Below are 21,569 nucleotides of genomic sequence, written 5' to 3'. Positions count from 1 at the left end.
TCCTATAAAACTATTATTTTCCTTATTTCCCTGTATTTTTCCATTTTGGCTTCTCGAGTTCAAATGCTTTTCTCATATTAGTAATGCTTAAAGGTAAGAGGAATGGTATTAATAATTAATTTTGCACAGCAAATCAAGATTATCAGCATTTTCCTAGACATACAAGCCTAAAGTCTTGTAACATAATCTAATTTCTAACCATTACCATATATGGCCTCGTAGCCAAGAGAGATTAGTTTACTGACAGGTGAATGTGCCCTGCTACTCACTGGGCTGCTGCCATTGACTGTTTTTTTAAACCAAGCTTCAGTGATAGAATCAGCTGTTTGTGAAGGTTATCCATATGACAGACTTAGGTTTGCATGTCTAGTAAGAATGGAAATTATTTAAAAATTTGCTATACAGTATTTTACTTATTCATATTTACTGTCATATTGTTTTCATGTTACTGCAGTACATGTATGCATTTGCATTTTTGTATTTAACAATATTTAACTGTCCTTATGAACCAAATGCTTCAGTGTTGTGGTTGCTGGTGTGAAATTTAATGGTCTCTCATTTTTTAATTTTTAACAAAACTACATGAAAAAGTGGATTTGAAATTGGAAAATTCCTGTACGTAATATGGAAATCAGAGGACGAGTGTATTGTGTAAAAAAATAGTTTTTTAGATATAACATGCTAAAAGTATGAAATATTTTTGATTCACTTTCAAGATGTGAATGATTAAGGCAGGAATATTTCTTATGAAAAGCCTTGCATGTGTGCAGACAATCCTTTTGTTTTTATATCAACAATTTTGCCATTATAAAGAGCTTTGAAACTAAACATTATTGCAGGACAAGACTTTTGGTCTGAAAAATAAGAAAGGTGCCAAACAGCAGAAATTCATTCAGCAAGTACAACACCAGGTGAAATATGGTGGCAATAAATCAGCTCGAGAATTGGAAAAGGAAAAAGAATGTCAGTTGAAGAAGAAGGAAGAAAAGAAGAAGGAGCTGGCGGAAATAAATGCCCTCTTCAAGCCTGTCCAGCAGATGGCTGGCAAAGGTAAGTTGAGAAAATTTCATAGTCAGCATTGTGGGCCAAATTTGCAGTAGAATTTAGTCATGATAACTTGTTAATTTAGTATGATAGTAGAGCTGTATTCTCAGATTTGCATATTTCTGTGGGAGGTTATACAGTAAACCTACCCCTTTAATAATATACAATACTTTTTTATGTCTTTGTTCATGGTGTATATAGTTATTATAAAACAACTTGCCAATTAAATATAGTACTTTGCTTGTTCATATGAGACTACCAGCTTTCACTATTGGTATGGGTCTACCTTCAGCAAAGTCTGATTTGGTCGTTGAAGCTTGGCAGCAAGGTTGTTGATGGTGGCAGGTATGTGAGTGACAGCATACTGCCACTCATGTTTGTATCTAAATCACTTTTTACTTGGCCATTTCAGTGTCTCCATGTCTTCTGGTACTCTGGTCACGGAACTCAACTTGATTTTGAAGTTTTATATTATTATAATTTTTTGTGTTGGTGATTGTTCAGAATATCAGAGATATTTGAACAGCAATGATTTTACTTTTCTTGTTTTGGTAGTTTGTTAAGGCTACAGGTTTAGTACTTCATAACCATCATATTGTGGTTTGCACAATATCTCTACTTACAAATTTTTAAGGGAAAACATGGTTTTTTATTTAGGAACATTATTGATTGGCAGCGAGTCTTGCACTTTCTTCTGCTGGTGCAGATGTTAGGTACTTTTCCTGAAGAATGCCTGGCATCTGTTCCGTCCTTTCTACTCAGGCCTAAGACTGCAGAAAAGATGCCAGACTTATCACCTTCATGAGATTGAATAAGGTAGTCACAAGAGTTTGTGACTGACCTTTAGCAAGACTTCTAGGAGAATCAGTTTTTCCCACAGGAATGCAAACCATTTTTCCATGTAAAAGTATTCTTGTGTATGAGCTGGAATAGGTCATTGAAACTTGGCAGCAAGGTAGTTGACTGGTGGTAGGTGTGTGATTAGGAAGAAGAAAAGTGAACTGTGAAAGGTGGGAAAGATGTAAGTGAGTTTTTGGCTGCTTTATGTCCTTTTTGATTGTGTAACCAGTTTTGTTCTAGATTGGTACTTAGAGTGTGCTGGTTGGTCTCCGCAGTGGCGAGATTCTTCAGCAGCAGAGGAAGGCAGGAAGATGTTTGCCAGCTACTTGGAAGGGGATTACTCTGCCTTTGTGGACATGACTCTCTTTGCTGCATCCATTCAGGGAAGCAGCTGACTGTAGGTGGATTAATTTGCTAGCTTGCTTGTGTTTGATCCCTTGTTGTCTTCTTGGGGTGGAATGATGTTTGACTTGGACATGAGCAGCAGAGGCGAACAGGTGGATCAGTTATAAGTGTACTCATTTAGCTTGAGTATCCCATATGGAGCTGCTAATGACTTCTATTAGATTAAAAGGGTATTTGTTCTCAGTTACCTTCCTGAAGCACATGGTCACAGCCTGGAGCTTGGTATCTTGAATCTCAGCAGACAATTCTGCTTTTTCAGGAGTTTTGTTTGAGACCACAGTGGTTCATTTACCTGCTATGCTGCTCTGAGAGCTCCCTCTGCAACTGTTGGTTGTTAGAGGGTATCTGTCTTGACCCTATCCTTGGTGGTTACAAGTAGTCAGGGAAGCCCACTCTCTTCATCCTCCACCCTTTTCACCCTCTTTGCCTTTCCTGTCTCCAGACCAGTGGATACCCAGGAGGAAGGCTCAGAAGGGAATCCTCTGCAGCAGGGCTAAGACATATTCATGTGGACAATGCTAAGATGTATTCATGTGGAAATTCCTCTCCTGTCAAGAATGATAGTGATTGCTGCAGGCATAGAAGGAGCTGACCGAGTGGATTAATTTGCTAGCTTGCCTGTGTTTGATCCCCGGAACACGAATCTGCTCATTTACAGTCTTGTACTTGGACTTGTTGGGGAACAGCGGTTGACCTAACAGCAGCAGAGTCACCTGCCCTTGGGCAAACAGGTGAACCTGTTGTGAGTGTACTCATGCAGAACAAGCATCCTATTGGGACTACGGGTTGCTAGAACTGTTCAGGGTATTAACTGGGTATTTGTTCCAAGTTGCCATTCTTAAGCACATGATCACAGCCTGGAGCTTGGCACCTCAGATCTCATCAGAAACTACTGCTTCTGTAAGAGTTTTTTTGTTTGAGATCACAGTGGTTGATATCCCAGTTGCTCCTTTGCCTGCTATTGCAGCTCTGGCAGTTCCCTCTGCATCTCTTGTCCTTTTCAGGACATCTGTCCTGATTTTGTCCTTGGTGGTTACAAGGGTTCAGAGAAGCACACAAACTTAATCTCTTTCCTCTTCACCTTCCCTGTCTCCAGACTGTGTAATCTGTTACCCAATCCCTTCTATATTTTGAGTCTCAACCCAGATGTGAAAAGGGGTAGGCAAGGCGCAGGCAGCTTCATGAAAAGAGAAGAGTAGGTTTAGGTTCTTCATTGAGTACTCTGTCAACTACCATTGTCCTCTAATGTCAGTTTGTCTGTTTCTTTTATTAGGAAGGAATCTATATACTGCTTACAGATACTTGATGCATTCTTTTCCCAAACTGATTTACTATCAGTCTGGGACAGGTTGACATGACCCATGGGTGATTCACAGTATGGCATTTGGAAGGTGAGTGACTTGCTCTCCCTCTGGAGCATCATTATGGGGATCCAACAATTGCATCATCTCTTTAGGTACTTGGGTTTTGAAGGCAGATGTATGGCGTAACCGTCACCTCTGCTTCGTCCGCTTGACCGGTACTCTTTGCCTGCTGCTTGTTGGAAGAAGTGCTTACATGCTTCCCATTCTCTTCTTCCAGTATAGGACTGGGGGGGCTATGATATTTGGTAGTTTATCCACAGGTAACAGGTCTCCTTATTGAAGAGGAAGCTTGGTTTTTTTGCATCCTCTAAATTAGATTAGAAATGACCTCTCACACCCTTTGTGGCTGTGATTCTATTGAACAGCTCTGTCATTTTAGATAAGCAGTCTTCTAGAGGAACTGATGTCGTGTACATGGCTCCTTCCAAGCCATCAGGTTAATTTTTTTCAGATACTCTCAGGAAGAAGGTGACACATTTATCTTGGTAATCATTGAATTCTGTACAAGATGCCCCATGACGTTACTAATATGGTTGACACTTGCAACTCACTGGTTCCTTGAAAGCGGCAGTCAACTGGAAGAAGAGCTTGGCATCTCCCTTTCCTACTCAGCTTATTTGAGCAATCTTCAGTCTAAAGCAGAGAAAAGACCTGATGATCTTGCTACCCAGGATGACAGTACTTAAACCTACCAACCTGTATTTCCTGTTATTGTACAGGAAACACAGGTTTCCCCTTAGTGTTTCCTGGAGGATGATTTAACTTGAGGAACCACACTTTGGCACAGGACCCTGTCAGCCTTTCACTTTGGAGGTCATGGGAGCCAGCCTTCCCTTGTTCAGTAAACTAATCATCCCCACATTTGTCCCTGTAGCCAATGGAAAAAGTGATTGGATTACCTACAGGTAAGTGGTCAGAATGTCACTACCCTGGTGCCTGCCACCATTGACCGCATGTTACTAAGTTTCAAAGACTGAATCAACTTTTGCTGATGGTATATCCATGTAAACAACTTTGGGTTTGTATATTTAGAAAAAATGCAAGGTATCTTGAGTTTGTGAAAAACATGAAGGAAAAATATTTATAAATCTTGCTTGAATTTAGCCATGATTAAAGGTTTGGTTAAATTGCTGTTCAGTACTGTACTCAAAATCCAAATGGCTGCTTAACAAGAGCGTATGTGCATATATTCTTCAGTTTGATAAAATGCTTTTCTCCCCAGGAACGGATCCAAAATCGATTTTGTGTGCATTTTTCAAGCAAGGAACATGCACAAAAGGAGCCAAATGTAAATTTTCGCATGATTTAGCTGTTGAACGAAAGGTAGGTCTGGCAGAACATTTTTATATTCATTATTTAGACCAATTTTTCCTATAATTTGTCTTTGCTCGTATGAGAATTGACACCTTCAACTTGGCCAGGTAATGTTTTTGTATATTCTTTGGAGCAGTCATTTGAAATTTTGGTTATGACTGTATTATAACTGCATCTACTCTTGTTTATTCAGAGTGAGAAACGAAGTGCTTATGTTGACGTCAGAGACTGTGATGAAACAAGTGCTGATTGGGATGAAGAGAAGCTTGCTGATGTGGTGGAGAAGAAGCATGGCAAAGAGAAGAATAGGCCTACAACAGACATTGTAAGTATATTTTGCCCTGTGCTTAGGTTTAGTTATTGTTATGGTAATATTAGCAAAAGTAAGAGTTATATATTTTGATTATTTTAATGCAGTGAATTTTTAAACTATTAGGTATAGGTTTTTGCTAGTAATGTTTGTGTTTTGAATGTAACGCAGTATAGTGGGTTTATTTACTTGGAATTTGATTAACAGTGTGATAGCCAAAGGTAATTCAGACATGATGGACAATAGAAATAAGTAAAAAAAAAAATGGGACTTCATTCATGTTTCCTTTTCAGGTGTGCAAGTACTTCTTAGACGCTGTAGAAAGTGGCAAATACGGGTGGTTCTGGGATTGTCCAAATGGCAATAGCTGTATTTATCGTCATGCATTGCCACCTGGTTTTGTCTTGAAAAAGGTAAGTGTTCATAATATGTTTATCAAATAATTCATGGCGTTTGGAATTTTGTTCGGTGCACTGATTTTATGAAATACTCTATGTTGGAGGCTAGATTTTTGACATTGTAAACATTGGTTCTCTGAAAATGCGAATGCATGAGAATATATCTTCGTTTGGCAGTGACCTTTGAAGGGGTTACTGCCTCTAATGTACCTTGAGGGGTGCACTGAGGTAGTAGTTCTTGACTATGATAAGGCTTGCTCATAGGATTTATTTTTAAATGAGAGGTGTATAGGCAAAAATTGAAGTATGGTAAAATTTAGAGAAGTTGAGCTATTTTGTGAAGAGAAGAAAAGAAAAATGAAAGGTGAAAGACAAGCAGTCATGCTGTAAAGAACATGTGTGAAAAGTAAAGTAACGTATATACTCGCGTATCTTGCGACTTTTGAAGACCTGATTTTTAAGCTAATTTTAAGGGGGTCGCATCATACATGAGATACAAAATTAGTGTATGTAATATTCACGTATTAATATCGTATTATAAACTACAAACATAACGAATATGCATCTTTTCTGTGGATCTTTTAAAAAGTTATGCTTTACTTCACTGTGTCCAGTAATGTTGTATGTATTCTCATATTAATATTGTATTATAAAATACAAACAGCGATCAATGTTTTGGTTTGGAAATCAGCTGAGGTCTACTATAAGGTAAGTTATTTCACTGTATTTAACTCAATTCAGAGCGATTTTCTTGCTTCTAGTTATTGTAAATGAATCTCTAGATACAGGTATTCCCCTACTTACGATGGGGTTAGGTTCCAAAAAACCCATCGTTTGTTGAAAAAATTGTAACTTGAATATGGCCTAAACTACACTAGGGTAATCAGTACTCTATACATTTATGGTAGCCTAGCATACACTACACAGTATACTTTATACATATATGGTATAGTAATTATTAGTGTCAGCTAATTCTGCAGGTTCAATGCAGATTGGCATGGTAAGTCAGTATAAAGAGAAATTGAATAACAAACAAGGCCTAGCCTGCGCTTTGGTATATCATATACAGTAGCCTAGCCTACATTATACTGTATTCTGTTTTCTCATAATAACACTGTATTATACAAACATCAAAATAATGAATGTGCATCTTTTCCATGGATCTTTTAAAAAGTTATGCTTTACTACACCATATCCAATTGTATATATTCTCATATTGCTTTTGCATTATAAATTGTGATCAAATGTTTTGGTTTGGGAATCGATAACGCGGTGTTTATTTCGCCGCATTTAACCCAGTTCAGAGCGCATTTCTTGCTTCTAGTTAGCGTAAATGAATCACTACAGTTTCCTCGCACTAACCTGGCGGAGAAGCCCCGCCCACCATTGTAACTACATAGCTTGCAGGATTCGTCAGTATTGTGTCTATTTCGAATTTAATCATTAACAAGCATACAAAATATAGCATATCATTACAAAAATCTTGATGTAATATATAAATTTTTATTCTTTCTGCATAGTTGCTGTCACTGAAATACTTGTCATTGTATAAAAACAAAAGAAAAAAAAAAAGTGCAACTGTATGCAAAGAAAGGGGAAGCGTGTTGGTTAATGGAACAGCCATTGTTTTGGCGATAACACAAATAATTATTTTTACTCATTAACTAATCTTTAATTTGTATTTGAATTTATGTTTGGGTTTGTCGTAGAAGCAATACTCTTTGGTTTAGGTGATCTAAAATTAATTTGCTATAGGACTACGTAAATTTTATGCTATTTTCGAGCTAATTGAAGGGGAAATATAAAAGCTATATAGTTTTTAATGTATTTATTGAGTAATAATAATACTGAATTGGGAAATATATGTCGAAAAATCATATATATGTATCTTTCCTATATGCCAAGAAACATGTATTAAAATGACTTAACGTTGATGTTATAATTTAAAAGTGAATGTTAGCAAACGAAGGCAATTAACCACATATAGGCCTATAGCATACAGCTTCATTTACAATACGACTGCATAAATTCATAAACAAACCTTATAATATAATTGCTTAAATGTAAAGTTGCACAAAACAAAGGGTAAATAAAGAAGAGATATAATTTTTTGGTCTATACAATTTTTGGAACTAGACCCATACGAGGCTACCAATCGGCTCCGCCAGATTCAACCACTTATAACCAAGGAATTTTCGTAAATAGCCTAACCGATCTGTGAACCGCAACTATCTCCAAGTATTCTAAATTCTAGCGATGATTTCTGAGTTTGACTACATAAGGAATAAGCATTCTAGTAATTCTAGTTCAGCTCTGCGATAAAATCCTATACTGGTACTCAATATTGCTATTGGATAAAAAAAAATATAAGATAAAAATAAAATACAAAAAATAAATAAAACAAAACGGATGGAAGAAAATGCCTCGTTTTAGACCAGTTTTTTTTTTTTCACTTTATTTGTTAGGAGATATCTAACACTTTTCTGAAAGTTTACCCCACTTTGTTGAACTGGATCAAACCTTCCATTCCTAACCAACCATCTACGAACACAGCCTTTAACAACTGGATTGGAACTGAAGAGCTTGGGAAAATTATTAATAGACCTATATATGGGTGTTGCTTACCTGATCTTCCTCCTCCAATCGCTCATTACGAATATAAATATAAAAAGACACCTTTACTTTGTGTTAGATTACGCAGGAAATTAAATAGGTAAATATATGAAGCTATGTAAGTATTTACCTTCAAATGGGATGAAAAATATCAGAAATTTGTTGACGTCAATGAAATCAGCTGATGAGGTGACAAGTGTAAGATTCCATATCCCGCCAAAACAATGGCTGTTCCATTAACCAGCACGCCTCCCTTTCTTTGCATACAGTTGCACTCGTTTTTTTTTCTTTGTTTTTTATACAATGCCAAGTGTTTCAGTGACAGCAACTATGCAGAAAGAATAGAAATTTATATATTACACCAAGATTTTGCAATGATATGCTTTATTTTGTATGCTTGTTATTGATTAAATTCGAAATAGATACAATACTGACGAACCCTGCAATCCATGCAGTTACAGTGGTGGGCGGGTCTTCTCCGCCAGGTTAGTGCGAGGAGGCTATAGATACTTTATTTATATGGTACATATATATTTTTCGTTATATGAAGTGTCTTTAAGTCGAAATGTAACTTAAATATGTCTCGCTGTGAAATTAATTTAGCTATTTTTTCGTTAATAGATGATGTTGGCGGCTGGCCATTTGGGGGCATGTTTGTTTTGTGTAAAAAAAAAAATCAAGATTCTGTTCGCTATTTTCTCTTGATTTCATCATCATACTGCGAGCTTTTTGTATATCTTTTATCGGTGTGAAAGCAGCAGTAATATGTGTTCTTTCATGCCCAGTAGTTTTGATTAAAATACTTTCCAATTTTATTTGTGGTTGAGTTTCATCCATGTTGCCAATGCACGATAATTCATAGTCATTAGCAGCTTGAACATTGTTTTTTCAGCTTCAGCTACACAGCTTCAGCTATAACTTGCAGCTTAAATTTACTGTAGCAGTATATTTCCTTGCTGATCTTTTCTCCAAAGCAGATAAGGGTATAGTGTAAAAATATATCAGTACTTAACGTCATTTTTAACAACTACGGTAATTGTTTAACCGTAGGATGATTGAAATACAAGCAAAACAGTTGTTATCCGATTCAGTTACTGTACAGTATTAGCAAAACAACAGTTTCTCGTTCGGTTGTTTATGGCTGTACGCATTTTTGCAAGAGTACAGTATAAGGTTACTAACAATACTTTTATCATTCTCTTACTTTTTTAACTAGAAGATGGAATAAAGAGATGGAGGAAAAGAATTTGGTCTCTCTTGCTGCCTGATTGTATGCTGTTGCCTGTGCCCGCTCGAAATTTAAAGATATTTTCTAAATATTGTAGTACCGGTGTTAATTGCTAACTCCATCGTAAACTCGAATTATGGTAACTCGTGCACTGCCTGTATTTACAAACGCACAAAAATTGCAAACGAACACTGACCTATTTTAACTTCTGTCTGACGAGCAAGTGAAAGTCGGCTCATTGAATTAATGTACCCATTCCAGCCTCTCAAAACGTATCATACACCGTATGCTGCCTGATTATACGCTGTTGCCCTGCGCTGAGTCGCCGCCAAAATTTAAAAATATGTATTTTCAAAATATTGTCGTATCGATATTAATTGCTAACCCCATCGTAAAAGCGAATTATCGTAAGTCGAATTATCGTAACTCGAGCACTACCTGTACTCTATTTGTATGGGACTAGATTATTTTTGTTATACAAAGTGTTTTTAAGTTGAAATATGACTTAAATACATCTCGTTGTGAACTAAATTTAGTTTCTTTTTTAAATAGATGGCATTGGGGGCATTTTTTGGGTAAAAAAATCAACAGATTTCGTTTGCTATTTTCACTTGATTTCATCATAATACAAGCTTTATGTATTTATTTTTTATCGGTGTGAAAACAACAGTAAAATATGTTATTTCATGCCCAGTAGCAATTTTATTTACGGTTAAGTTTGATGGCACACCGAAGTTTACGGGAGTTCCATCCATGTTGCTGATGCACGATAAATTATGGTCATTAGCAGCTTGAACATTGTTTTCTCAGCTTCAGCTACAACTTGCAGCTTAAATTTAGCAGCATATTTCCTTACTGATCTTTTCTCCATAGCGAATAAGGATATAATGTAAAAATATATCAGTCCTGTTGTACTTAACATCATTTGCAACATAACTATGGTAATTTTTTACTATCATACAATGGTTGAATTGCAAGCAAAACAGCTCTTGTTATCCGATTGGGTTGTTCATAGGAAATCAGCTGTTTCTCTTTCAGTTGTTTATGGCTGTATGCGTTTATGCAACGAGTATAACATTACAGTACTAACGATACTTTTATTGTTCTCTTTTACTTATGGAACTTATATAACTAGAAGATGGGATAGATAAAAGAGACGGAGGAAAAGAAGTTAGTTTATTGTAATTTGGTCTCTCAAAAAAGAAACTCGTGCAATACATAATAGAATAATTTTTAAGGTTGAAAATTTGGGGTCGCATGATATGTGAGATTGCGCGTTACACGGGTATATACGGTAATTTCTGTTCATTGCTAACTTCAGTGTACCTGTCTGATGACATAGTTTTTATACTTTTCATGTTCAGCTCACTTCAGTGTACTAGTCTGATTATATAATTTTTTTTTCATTTTTCAAGGTGCTGTGATAATTTGGCATTAAAATAACACCAAAACCAGTGTTCATTGCACTTGATTTAAGAAAATTATCTCTCAACCTCAAAACCAACAAGACAGAACATTGTGCATTTTACCACAGATGAATTTGAACCACCTTCAAAAATCTCAAAGGGTTGTTATAGTTTAAAGTTGTTTTGATATCGAGAAATTACAGCTTTAAGAGCATTTTCACTCTGAGGTTGTAAGCTTTGAAAGGGACTGAAGAACTCATTTTGATGCATCGGCATCAGTTTCAAGACTGAAAGTAAAAAACCATGTACCTGTGACTTACAGACCCATCACTCACTTTAACTCTAATTTATGGGTCTTCACATATAGAGGATCCATTTTCTTGCTGGCTGACTAGCATCACTGTTCATGTGAATCTATGAATTTTGGGTGTAGTTCAGTAAGAATCGCACTAAGGGTTAGCTGATTTTTCCCTTTCCATCATCAGTATTTTTGTCACTCTTGCTAGGAGATTTTATAGTTATTTTGATGTGAGTTCCTGTAAAAGTTTTTTGTACAGTTACGTACCTTCCTGGTGGCAATGTTGCACCAGTGAATGGGTTTTGAAGTTTTCCTTTGTTTTGTAAAGCAACATTTTGTACATGCAACTTACCCGTCAGATATATACTTAGCTATAGTCTCCGACGTTCCGTTGAATTTCAAAACTCGCGGCTGCGCACAGGTAGGTCAGGTGATCAACCATACCCGCCGCTGGGTGGCGGGAATAGGAACCATTCCCGTTTTCTAATCAGATTTTCTCTGTCGCTGGTTCCGGCAACATCTGTTGTTGGTTCCTCCTGCTTTGATTTTCGTTTTCTCGCTTGCTGAGGATCTGTTTGGCCTGATTTTGGTGACGTATTGGATCTTTGGTTTGGCATACGCTATTGTGGACTGTTTTTTGGATTTGCTTTTGGATTGTTCATTAAGATGTCTGACGTTAATGTTTCGCCTGTGTTCCGTGTGTGTAAAGCAGAATGTAAGGTGAGGTTGCCGAAAGCCAGTAGACCCTCACACTGTATGTATGAGGTGTAGGGGGAATGATTGTTCTTCGGACAATAGGTGCAGGAGTGTGAGAAATTGTCTGATCAAGAATGGAAGGTTTTGTCTTCTTATCTGAAGAAGCTTGAAAGGATAGAGTTAGGAAGGCTTCCTCCAGAAGCTCAGTAGGTCTCGCTCTGCTGAGCACGATTTAGAGATTAACCCAGTAGACTCTCCTAATCCTTTGGTTTCAGCCCCTTCTCCCTTCATCGAACCTGTGGATTCGTCTCTGAAATATGGCTGCGATGAAAGCGGAACTTCTTAGTATGAAATCGCAACTGCGTGCGATGAAGGAAGGTAAGAGTGACAGTGATATGTGCAGTGTCCCCAGTGTAGTGGAGGGGCGTCTGATCGGCTCGCATTGCTCCTAGGCCTAGACCTCTTCCAAACTCCCAGGACCAGTGGAGGAGGAATGTCGAAGCCGCAGGGAGGATGTAGAGCATCCCCAACGATCAGGCGTCCCTTCGGCAGATCCTGTAGTTGCGTCCCAGGCTGCCTTGGATCGCCATAGAAAAGGCATCCTGAAAAAGTGTTTCGTCGTCGGACGCGTCTTCTCCGAGGCGTGGTTGGAGTTCGGCTGAGGGGTCGCGCCCTCTGAAGAGATCTGGAAGGCTCTAGAGTAGAGCTTTTGGACTCGAGCCCTGGCGCTTCCCGGAGGATTCTCCTATTGTCAGAAAGAGAGCTCAGTAGATCCCCTCCTCTCTCCAGCAGGAGTGAAGGATTCGAAGAAGATTTTGATCGGCCTCCAGGAGCAGTTATCGGCACTTGTTGGATCTCTTGCTAAGGACACCTCTTCTCGTAGGAAGGATGACTTTCTTCCTGTCAAGAGTTCCAGGAAGCTCTCTTCTTCAACTCGTCGCTCTTCTCTGCCAAGCTTCCTTCTTCTAGCAAGTTTTCTTCGTCTCGTAGACGCTCTTCGCGAACAGGCGCCAGTCTCCCAGCAGGCGCACTTCTTCCAGGCGCTCGTCATCGGAGAGAAGCGCCTCTCCTTCCAGGCGCGCCCGCCTCACAGTACTTCTCCTTTGGGCAGGCGCTCGTCGTCTTCAGCTCCTCCTTCCTTCCGGCAGAGCGCTCGTTTAGGGCCTCCTCTCCTGGAAGGCTCTCATCAGTGGACAGGACCCCCTCCTGTCAGGCGCCCGTCCGGGGTCAGCGCCATTCTCTGGTAGGCGCTCCGTTGGACAGGAGTGCATCTCCTTCCAGGCTCGCTTAAGCCTGATAGGCGCTCTTCTTCTCTTAAGCCTTCCTCTCCGCCTGCTGCTTTGGAGAAGTTTCAGAGAGAGATTCTCTAAGGGAGCTGGAGTTTCGGATTACAAGCGGTTGGCTTCGGTTCTGATTCAGGAGTTTGGAGATTCTCTTTGTCATGCTGCCCCTCCTTCTCCGGGATCTTTGTGGGACAGCACCAAGTCAACTAGACCCTCTTCATTCGTCAAGATCGCCCTACGATTTCGATGAGAAGGCCTTTAAAGGAGTCGGAGTGGATGCAATCTAAGAAGGATGCAAGCAAGACGGTTTTCTCTTTTCCCTCCTTTGAAACTTTTGGGAAAATCAGGAATGTGGTATGAGACCAAGGAGCCTATGGGGTTGGGGCTCCCCATCAGCTGACGCAGAATTTCTCTAATCTGGTAGACTCATCCAGGAGACTTTCTCTTTCTTCAATGAAGGCGACTTGGGGAATGAGTGAAATGGACCATCTCCTCAAGGGTCTTTTAGAGTTGTGGAGGTCTTCAACTTTATGGATTGGTCTCTTGGAGCTTTGGCCAACAGGACTCGGGATCCGAATTCCTGTGTATGGATGACTTCGTGAGTGTTTTGTCTTGCTTGGACAAAGCAGTGAGGGACGGTTCCGCGGAAGTCGCTGCCTTATTCGGAGCTGCTATTCTGAAGAAGAGGTCAGTATTCAGCTCTTTCCTCCACGAAGTCTGTGTCTCCTCTTCAGAGATCCTCTCTTCTGTTTGCTCCCTTTTCTCCTCACCTTTTTCCTCAAAATTTGGTGAAGAGATTCTCGCTTCGTTATCTGAAAAGCGACACAGGACCTTTGGCCCAGTCATCGAAGAGGATCAGACCTGCGTCCCTTTCGCCAAGAAGGAGAAGGCTCCTTTCAGGAGCCCTTTCGAGGTGGTCCTTCGTCCAGATCCTCCTTCAGGAGCAAAGACCGAGAGAAGAGGAAGGTCTTCTCTCGCCCTATCAGAAGGACCAAATGAAGAACGAGTACTCCAGGCGACAGTGGGGTGCCAGACTGTTACAATTCGCCGAGGTCTGGGCACAGAGAGGAAGCGGACGACTGGTCCCTCTCCATTTTAAGAAGAGGCTACCTTATCCCCTTCAGGAAAGTCCTCCTTTAACATCAACTCCCAGGGAGTTATCCGCCAGCTACAGGGATCCCATCAGAACCAGGCTCTTTTCTAGCAGTGGAACAAATGTTAGAAAAGGAAGCAATAGAACTGTTCAAGACCTCCATTCCCCGGGTTTTACAACCGTCTTTTTCTGGTTCCGAAATCCTCGGGGGTTGGAGACTAAGTTCTGGATGTAGCGCCCTGAATTTCTTCATAATCAAGACGAAATTCAAAATGGAAACTACCTCTTCGGTTCTTGCAGCTCTTAGTCCAGGGATTGGATGGTCTCCCTGGACCTGCAGAACGCTTACTTCCACATTCCCATTCATCCCTCGTCAAGAAAGTTCCTGAGGTTCGTGATTGGGAAAGTTTTCAATTCAGGTCCCTGTGCTTCGGTCTTTTCGCCCGGCCCCACAAGTGTTCACGGGCATCTTAAGGAATGTGGCACGCTGGCTTCACTTAGAGGGAGTGAGGATATCAATGTATCTCGACGATTGGCTGATTCGAGCTCAATCAAAGGACAGTTGTCTGGAGTACTTGTCGATCACCCTAAATCTGACACAGTCCCTTGGACTATTAGTAAACCTACAGAAATCCCAGGTTGTTCCGCAGCAGAGCATTGTTTACCTGGGGATTCTGATGGATTCTCGGGATTTTCTAGCCTTTCCATCCCAAGAGAGAATAGATCGCTGCATAGAAAGGTGACAGTTTTTCTAAGGAGAAAACATTGTTCAGGAGGGAGTGGATGAGTCTGCTGGGGACCATTTCCTCGCTGGAACAGTTCGTCTCCTTGGGAAAACTTCATCTGAGACCTCTTCAGTTTTTACCTAAAGGAGAGATGGGACCAGAAGTCTCAGGACTTAGCAACTTTGTTCCAAATTTCGGACAAGATAAAGAGGATCTCAACTGGTGGTTAGACCTCGAAAATTATGCAAAGGACTGTCTCTTCAGTTACCGGCCCTACCCTAGTGTTGTTCTCAGACGCTCGGAGTCGGGATGGGGGGCAACACTAGGGTCGAGAGAAGTGTCAGGCACCTGGGATGGAGACCAGGTGAACTGGCACATCAACAAGAAAGAGCTATCAGCAGTACATTTGGCTCTCATCAAGTTCCGAGTTCCTTGTCTCAGGACAAGTAGTCCAAGTGAACTCAGACAACACTACTGCCCTGGCTTATATAAGAAAACAGGGAGGGAACACCTCCTTCTCCCTTTACGAAACGGCAAAACGTTGCTGTTATGGGCTCAGGAGAGGAGGATCAGACTCCTCACCAGATTTGTACAGGGAGAGAGAGGAATGTGAGGGCCGACCTTCTCAGCAGGAAGGATCAGGTCCTTCCCACAGAGTGACTCTCCATTCAGAAGTCTCACAAAGACTGTGGAACCTGTGGGGAAGGCCGAATATCGACCTATTTGCAACCCACTGGAATGCAAGGCAGAAAAACTACTGCTCTCCGATATCGGACCGAGAGCGGTTGCAACAGACAGTCTTCTCCTAGATTGGACAGGATTAGACGGGTATGCTTTTCCCCATTCAAGATCCTGGGAGAAGTGGTAGAAAGTTTGCATCGTCGGAAGGCGCGAGACTGACCCTGGTAGCTCCGTTTTGGCCAGCTCAAGATTGGTTCACAGAGGTACTGGAATGGATAGTAGATTTTCCAAGATCGCTTCCACACAGGAACGATCTTCTCAAACAGCCCCACTTCAACAGATTCCACAAGAATCTCCCCGCTCTCAGTCTAACTGCCTTCAGACTATCGAAGGTCTGGTCAGAGCGAAGGGTTTTCGTACAAAACTCGAAGGCTATTGCAAGAGCCAGGAGATCCTCAACCCTTCGTCTACCAGTCAGTGGGAGGTCTTTAGAAGATGGTGCAGGACCAATAAGATATCCTCTTCCAGTACCTCTGTGACAAACATTGCTGATTTCCTTATCTTCCTGAGGGAACATTTGCAACCTCGCTGTATCCACAATTAAAGGATACAGGAGTATGTTATCTTCAGTTTTCAGACACAGAGATCTGAATATCTCGGAAAACAGAGACCTTCATGACCTTATAAGGTCTTTTGAAACGTCAAAATTCATGACTTGAAACCTCCCAGTTGGAATCTAGACATAGTCTTGAAATTCTTAATGTCTAAAAATTCGAACCTCCTCATCAAGCTTCCTTCAGGGATCTCACCAGGAAGTCACTTTTCCTCTTTGCCCTTGCCTCAGCTAAGAGAATAAGTGAAATACAAGCCTTGAAGCCGGCAAAGTTGGTTTTTAAGGAAGGTTCGGCTATATGCTCCTTTAAACCATTCTTCCTAGCTGAAGAATGAGAATCCTTCTAAACCGTGGCCAAGAACCTTTGAATTAAGGTCTTTCTTCTGTGACGGGACATGAGTTGGAGAGGACTCTATGCCCTGTCAGAGCCTTAAATTCTACTTAGAAAAGAAGAAATTACTGGGAGGATCGGTTGAAAGTCTTTGGTGCTCTGTCAGAATCCTTCACTTAGGCGATCTCAAAGAATGCGCTGTCCTTTTTATTAAGGGCGTCATCAAGGAAGCGCATATCTCGTGTGAAGATGAGCACTTTAAGCTCCTTAGAGTGAAAGCACGAAGTGAGAGCCATTGCTACATCCTTGGCTTTTCACAAGGCGTTGTCTCTCCAGTCTATTATAGAGGCAGCCTATTGGAGGTGTAATTCAGCGTTAGCATCTCATTACTTACGAGATATTAGAGTAGCGTATGATAAGTGCTTCTCTCTCTAGGAGCATGCGTATCTCTGCGGATTCGGTGCTGGGACAGGGAGCTGAATCCAATCCTATTTAGTTTAGTTAATTCAGTTGTTTTAAGGCTTGGTGGTGTGTTTTTATGGTTGGTTGAAAGAGGGTGATGGAATTATGCTTCCCTTTCAATTCTTCTCACTAACAAAGGTTAGGATTGGTCAGGTGGTGGGATTGGTTGTCATGTTCCTTGTATTTTGTATGGACACCTAGCTCTGTCATGTAAGAGGATAGCCCCATTGATCCGATTCAGGTGTAGGCTCGGTCATGTAAGTGGGTCAGCCCCCTTTGACACGATCCGCTATAGGCTCAACGCCATGTTAGTGGGTCATCCCCCCCATTGCACGATCCAGAAGGGCTGTCAGTCACAGGTCACATCTCGCTGAAGCTCCTGAGGCAAGCAGACTCATAGACAGTATCCATGAAGTCTTCTGCCCAATCAGGTAGAACCATGGTTTTTGTTTATCCTACAACATATGTTGTTTCCGTTTTTAGTTATTTTCTGTCTCTTGCCCTCCTCCAAGGGTGCCATTCAGCTAAGTATATATCTGTAGGTAAGTTGCATGTACAAAAATGATATTTTTATGATAAAATAAAAGTTTTGTACATACTTGCACCGGCAGATACTCACTCTGATGATAACCCCCCAGCCTCCCCCCTCAGGAGACAGGTGGAAGAGAAAATCTGATTAGAAAAGGAATGGTTCTATTCCGCTTCACCCAGCGGCGGGTATAGTTGATCACCTGACCTACCTGTCGTGTGCGCGAGTTTTGAAATTCTGTCGAACGTCGGAGACTATAGCTAAGTATATATCTGCGGGTGAAAGTATGTACAAAACTTTATTTTATCATAAAAATATCATTTTTATGGTCTAATTTTGTCAGTGCATAAACCATTGCTGAGTCGTGTCCATATAATCTGAATTTCTGACTGATCTGGTCAGTTTTGGAACTACCAGGTGAATTTGGTGGATAGTGGAAAATAAGTTTCAAGAGTTTCAGAAACTTATTTTAATAAATTAAATGTATTAAAACAACAAAATTCTTAAGATATGATTTGTATTTAAGTAGAAATAGTTTAATACAGGTAAAACTGAATATTAAAGCTTAGTAAAGTAAAACAGGCCCATTTCTCCAAGCTTACATTCCCACTCACTAGATATGAATTAAACTTGTAGTACATTAAATCACACTAAAAATAGCACTGAAGATAAGAAATGGCTCATTAGAAGATATAATTTTGCTTACACCAATCGGCTATCCATATTATTTTTGTTGAAAGAATGACGAATTTGCTTTGGTACACCATTATTACATTTATGTTTGTGCAATGTACTCTGAAGCATGTTATTTTTACTATATAGTAATAGTCAGTTGGTCTGGTACATCTTTGGTTTTGCATATTTAGACTACAGTAGGCTATTCTGCTTTCTCTTAGCTTTTGCTGATTGTTGTATATCAAATAATGAAGGAAACACAAATTATTGAAATACACCTATAGTATAATACTTTTGTCATATTCACCATTGAGTTAAAGAAACAAAAAATGGAAATTCACTAACAGTGTAATAAAAGCAGCAATGTTGTCGCCTTCAACACTATGCAACACAAAAGGCCTCTGGAGTTATGCTACTCATATCTCTCCTGGCTTTCATTTCACAAATCTTTACTCATCTCTAGCATCCTGTCCCGCACCAAAAATTGCAGCATACAAGTCAACCTCAAAATTTTTAGTTCAAAATTGTGAGTTAGGCTTATACCTACTGTACAGGTCAACCCCCGAACATTATGACATTAGTTTCTAGTTGGAAATTGTTGCATTTGCAATCTTGTCAAATAAGAGTGATACAGCAAAGAAGTACTGTATGGGTAAATGAAAAACTGGTGTCTGATTGGAAGCAGAGTGCTTTTATTTGTATGTTAGATGAAATGCCATTCTTTATCATTAAATTGTCAGATCTCTTGTAGTGTATGGCACAAGTAATCTTTCTTTGAAATCAGCTGAATTACACCGGTCACATGTGGAACGTGCAAATCTTGTATATTTAATGCTATGGTAAACAAGGGTATTATTTTTAGTGACATCCATTAGCCAAAAATACTTATACTTACAGTATATTCATGTGAATTCACAATATTGGGTTATCATGAAATTGTGCAGATGACACACATGCCATAGTTTCTGACTGGCTGCAAGGGTTAAATGGCACTCTGGTCAGTGTTTACAATTAACTGTCAGAATTGGTGTGCTGTAGCAGTAATAGAGTACTGAATATGTTAATTATTTTATATTAATCTCTGTGTTGAAATGCTGAATATGTTCACCAAACATGTTTTAGTGGGATATATTTGTGGCAGATTGCCAGAAGATACAGTAAGTGGTTCACAGTGAATTTTAGGAGTCTACAATGCAGGGTAAAAGTTTTCGTTTTATCCCCGCCATATATGTCGATCCCTAGTTTTAGAAAGAATTTTTTCAGGCTGGAAATGTCAATTTGTATGCCACAGTTTACTATAGTTCTCATCCAAGTAGGTCTAGATTTCCAATTTTTCTGGTGCTTAGAGGAGACAAACTGGCACTATCTCATAATATTCTTTCCTGGATGGCACGAACGACAAGTCCAAGCCACTTCCCTCTCCCCGTCATCATTATATCATCCCTTGTGTATCCTCCTATGTGATTCCTAATATTCTACTTGAAGCTTTATTCTCAAGTAGACAAAATCTTATAGACATATTTTCATTTTTATATTAATTGTGTTTATAGTAATACAGGTCATCCAAGACTAATGTATAGTTATACTATTCTATATATTTTCAGTGTAATTGGTTTCCAAATCCCATTGTTTCAAATGCTATCTTTGGTCCTTCATTTAAGTCCAGTTTGAGAGCTTCTGTGTAGGATAGCAGTGTTCCAAATAGTACTCAACCTTAATCCTTTCTCCACATAGCATTGTTCTATCCATTTGTGTATACTGTACTCTGCTTATGATTTCTGTTTATCATAGATTTATCTGATACCATGTTTTTTGAAATATGGTGTGTTCTAGGAAGCATGTGCATTTTCTAAAGCTTTCAGTTTTCTGTCAATAATCTAACATTCTCTCCCATCTCCCTGTTCCAAGTCTGTCACATTTCTAATGTTACTCCATTGTAAACCTTTTCTGTCTCCAACCACTTTTTCCATTATAAAATCCATGAGGAGGGAAAAAGGCATGTTATTTCAATTCTTTTGATAAGGCTCTCTCAGCATTAATTTTGCATTTGCTTCTTTTTGTCATAGTAACACAAGACCTCCAGATTCTGTCAAATGTCATCTTGTAACAAACAAACAGCTATTCTAAGGGGACTTTTAAATTTTATTAACCGTTTCACAGTTATCTGTGTAGCTTCTGCCTTTTCTAAAACTAGCTTGTTCACTCTTGAACATTTTATTAATTTTTTTCCACAGCTTATTGAAGAACATACTGTACATTTTTATCATGCCCAGTGTAAATGTGACGTCGCTGTATTACATTCAGTCAGGTTATCTTTCTTTGATATCTTGACTTGTACACCTATACACATGATTCTCAATATTAAATTTTGTTTCCTCATTTCATATTCTTCAAAACAGTCTAGCTAGTTTACAAGGTGCTCTTTCATCTTCAGTATAAATTATTTGACTGGTGCTCTTCATCTCCAGAGTTGCTTTATTACTGATTCTTCAAAAATCACGAATCCATTCATGATTATTGTATTCAGGTCATCATCAGCCTCTGGTATAGTGATCAAATTGTCTGGCTCATATTTTTCATTAATGACCTCACAAAGTGTTCCTCCCAGTGTTGTTTCTTCTGATGTCAATATTGGTCTATCCATCCTATGGACAAGTATTTTCCTCTTGCTTTTCACCCATGGATATTTCAGTCATAATTCTGTGTTCTATCTAACACCACTATTTTGTTAGCATCATCCGCTTGTCTTTCAAGATACTTCTTTCTTATAACTTGCTCTTTGTTCAGCTTCATTATCTATGACGTTGTGTTCTTTGTGTCCTCCCAGAAATTTCTTTACAATTACATTTTCCGTGTGTCTCTTCTTTATTGTTCCTCAGGTCTCTTCTAATATCCAAGGTTTCCATCTTGTTACCCCATATCTCAGTGCTTCCATCCAGATTGATAGACATTCCTAGTGCTTATCTTTGGAATGCATTGCTAAGATTTGTCTTTGTGACTTCAGAAAAAACACTGTCAGAAGGAGACAGTACACATGTGACACAGGCTTTTGCCTTTTTCTTCCTTTGACACAGTAACATTGATGACTGACTTGATCTTTAAGTGTATGGACCTTTTTCTTTTCTTTCACTCGTGGCATGCTTTGATTTGGAAGCTTTTGGGGATTACCAGCTGCTGTGTTTGGTGAGTATGGTCCTCTACTCTGTTCTAGGCCTTTTAATCAACCTTTTGAACAGGAATTAACTCCCCAGTTATGACTCC

General features: G+C 39.5%; 1 protein-coding gene across 1 annotated transcript in view; it reads left to right on the top strand.

Moving 5' to 3' along the window:
• The window catches only part of LOC136837772 (zinc finger CCCH domain-containing protein 15 homolog), a 40,051-nt gene that overhangs the window by 1,354 nt on the left and 17,128 nt on the right, over window positions 1-21,569 (top strand). The window contains exons 2-5 of the mRNA XM_067102700.1: window positions 840-1,050; window positions 4,876-4,976; window positions 5,161-5,292; window positions 5,571-5,690. Of these exons, the coding sequence (XP_066958801.1) occupies window positions 840-1,050; window positions 4,876-4,976; window positions 5,161-5,292; window positions 5,571-5,690 (564 nt within the window). The remainder of the gene's footprint in view (window positions 1-839; window positions 1,051-4,875; window positions 4,977-5,160; window positions 5,293-5,570; window positions 5,691-21,569) is intronic.

The sequence above is a fragment of the Macrobrachium rosenbergii genome, chromosome 59 (assembly GCF_040412425.1).
Source record: "Macrobrachium rosenbergii isolate ZJJX-2024 chromosome 59, ASM4041242v1, whole genome shotgun sequence".
In the NCBI taxonomy this organism is placed as follows: Eukaryota; Metazoa; Arthropoda; class Malacostraca; order Decapoda; family Palaemonidae; genus Macrobrachium; species Macrobrachium rosenbergii.
The sequence above is the reverse complement of the archived record's forward strand: the minus strand, read 5'-3'. Positions and strand labels throughout refer to the sequence as shown.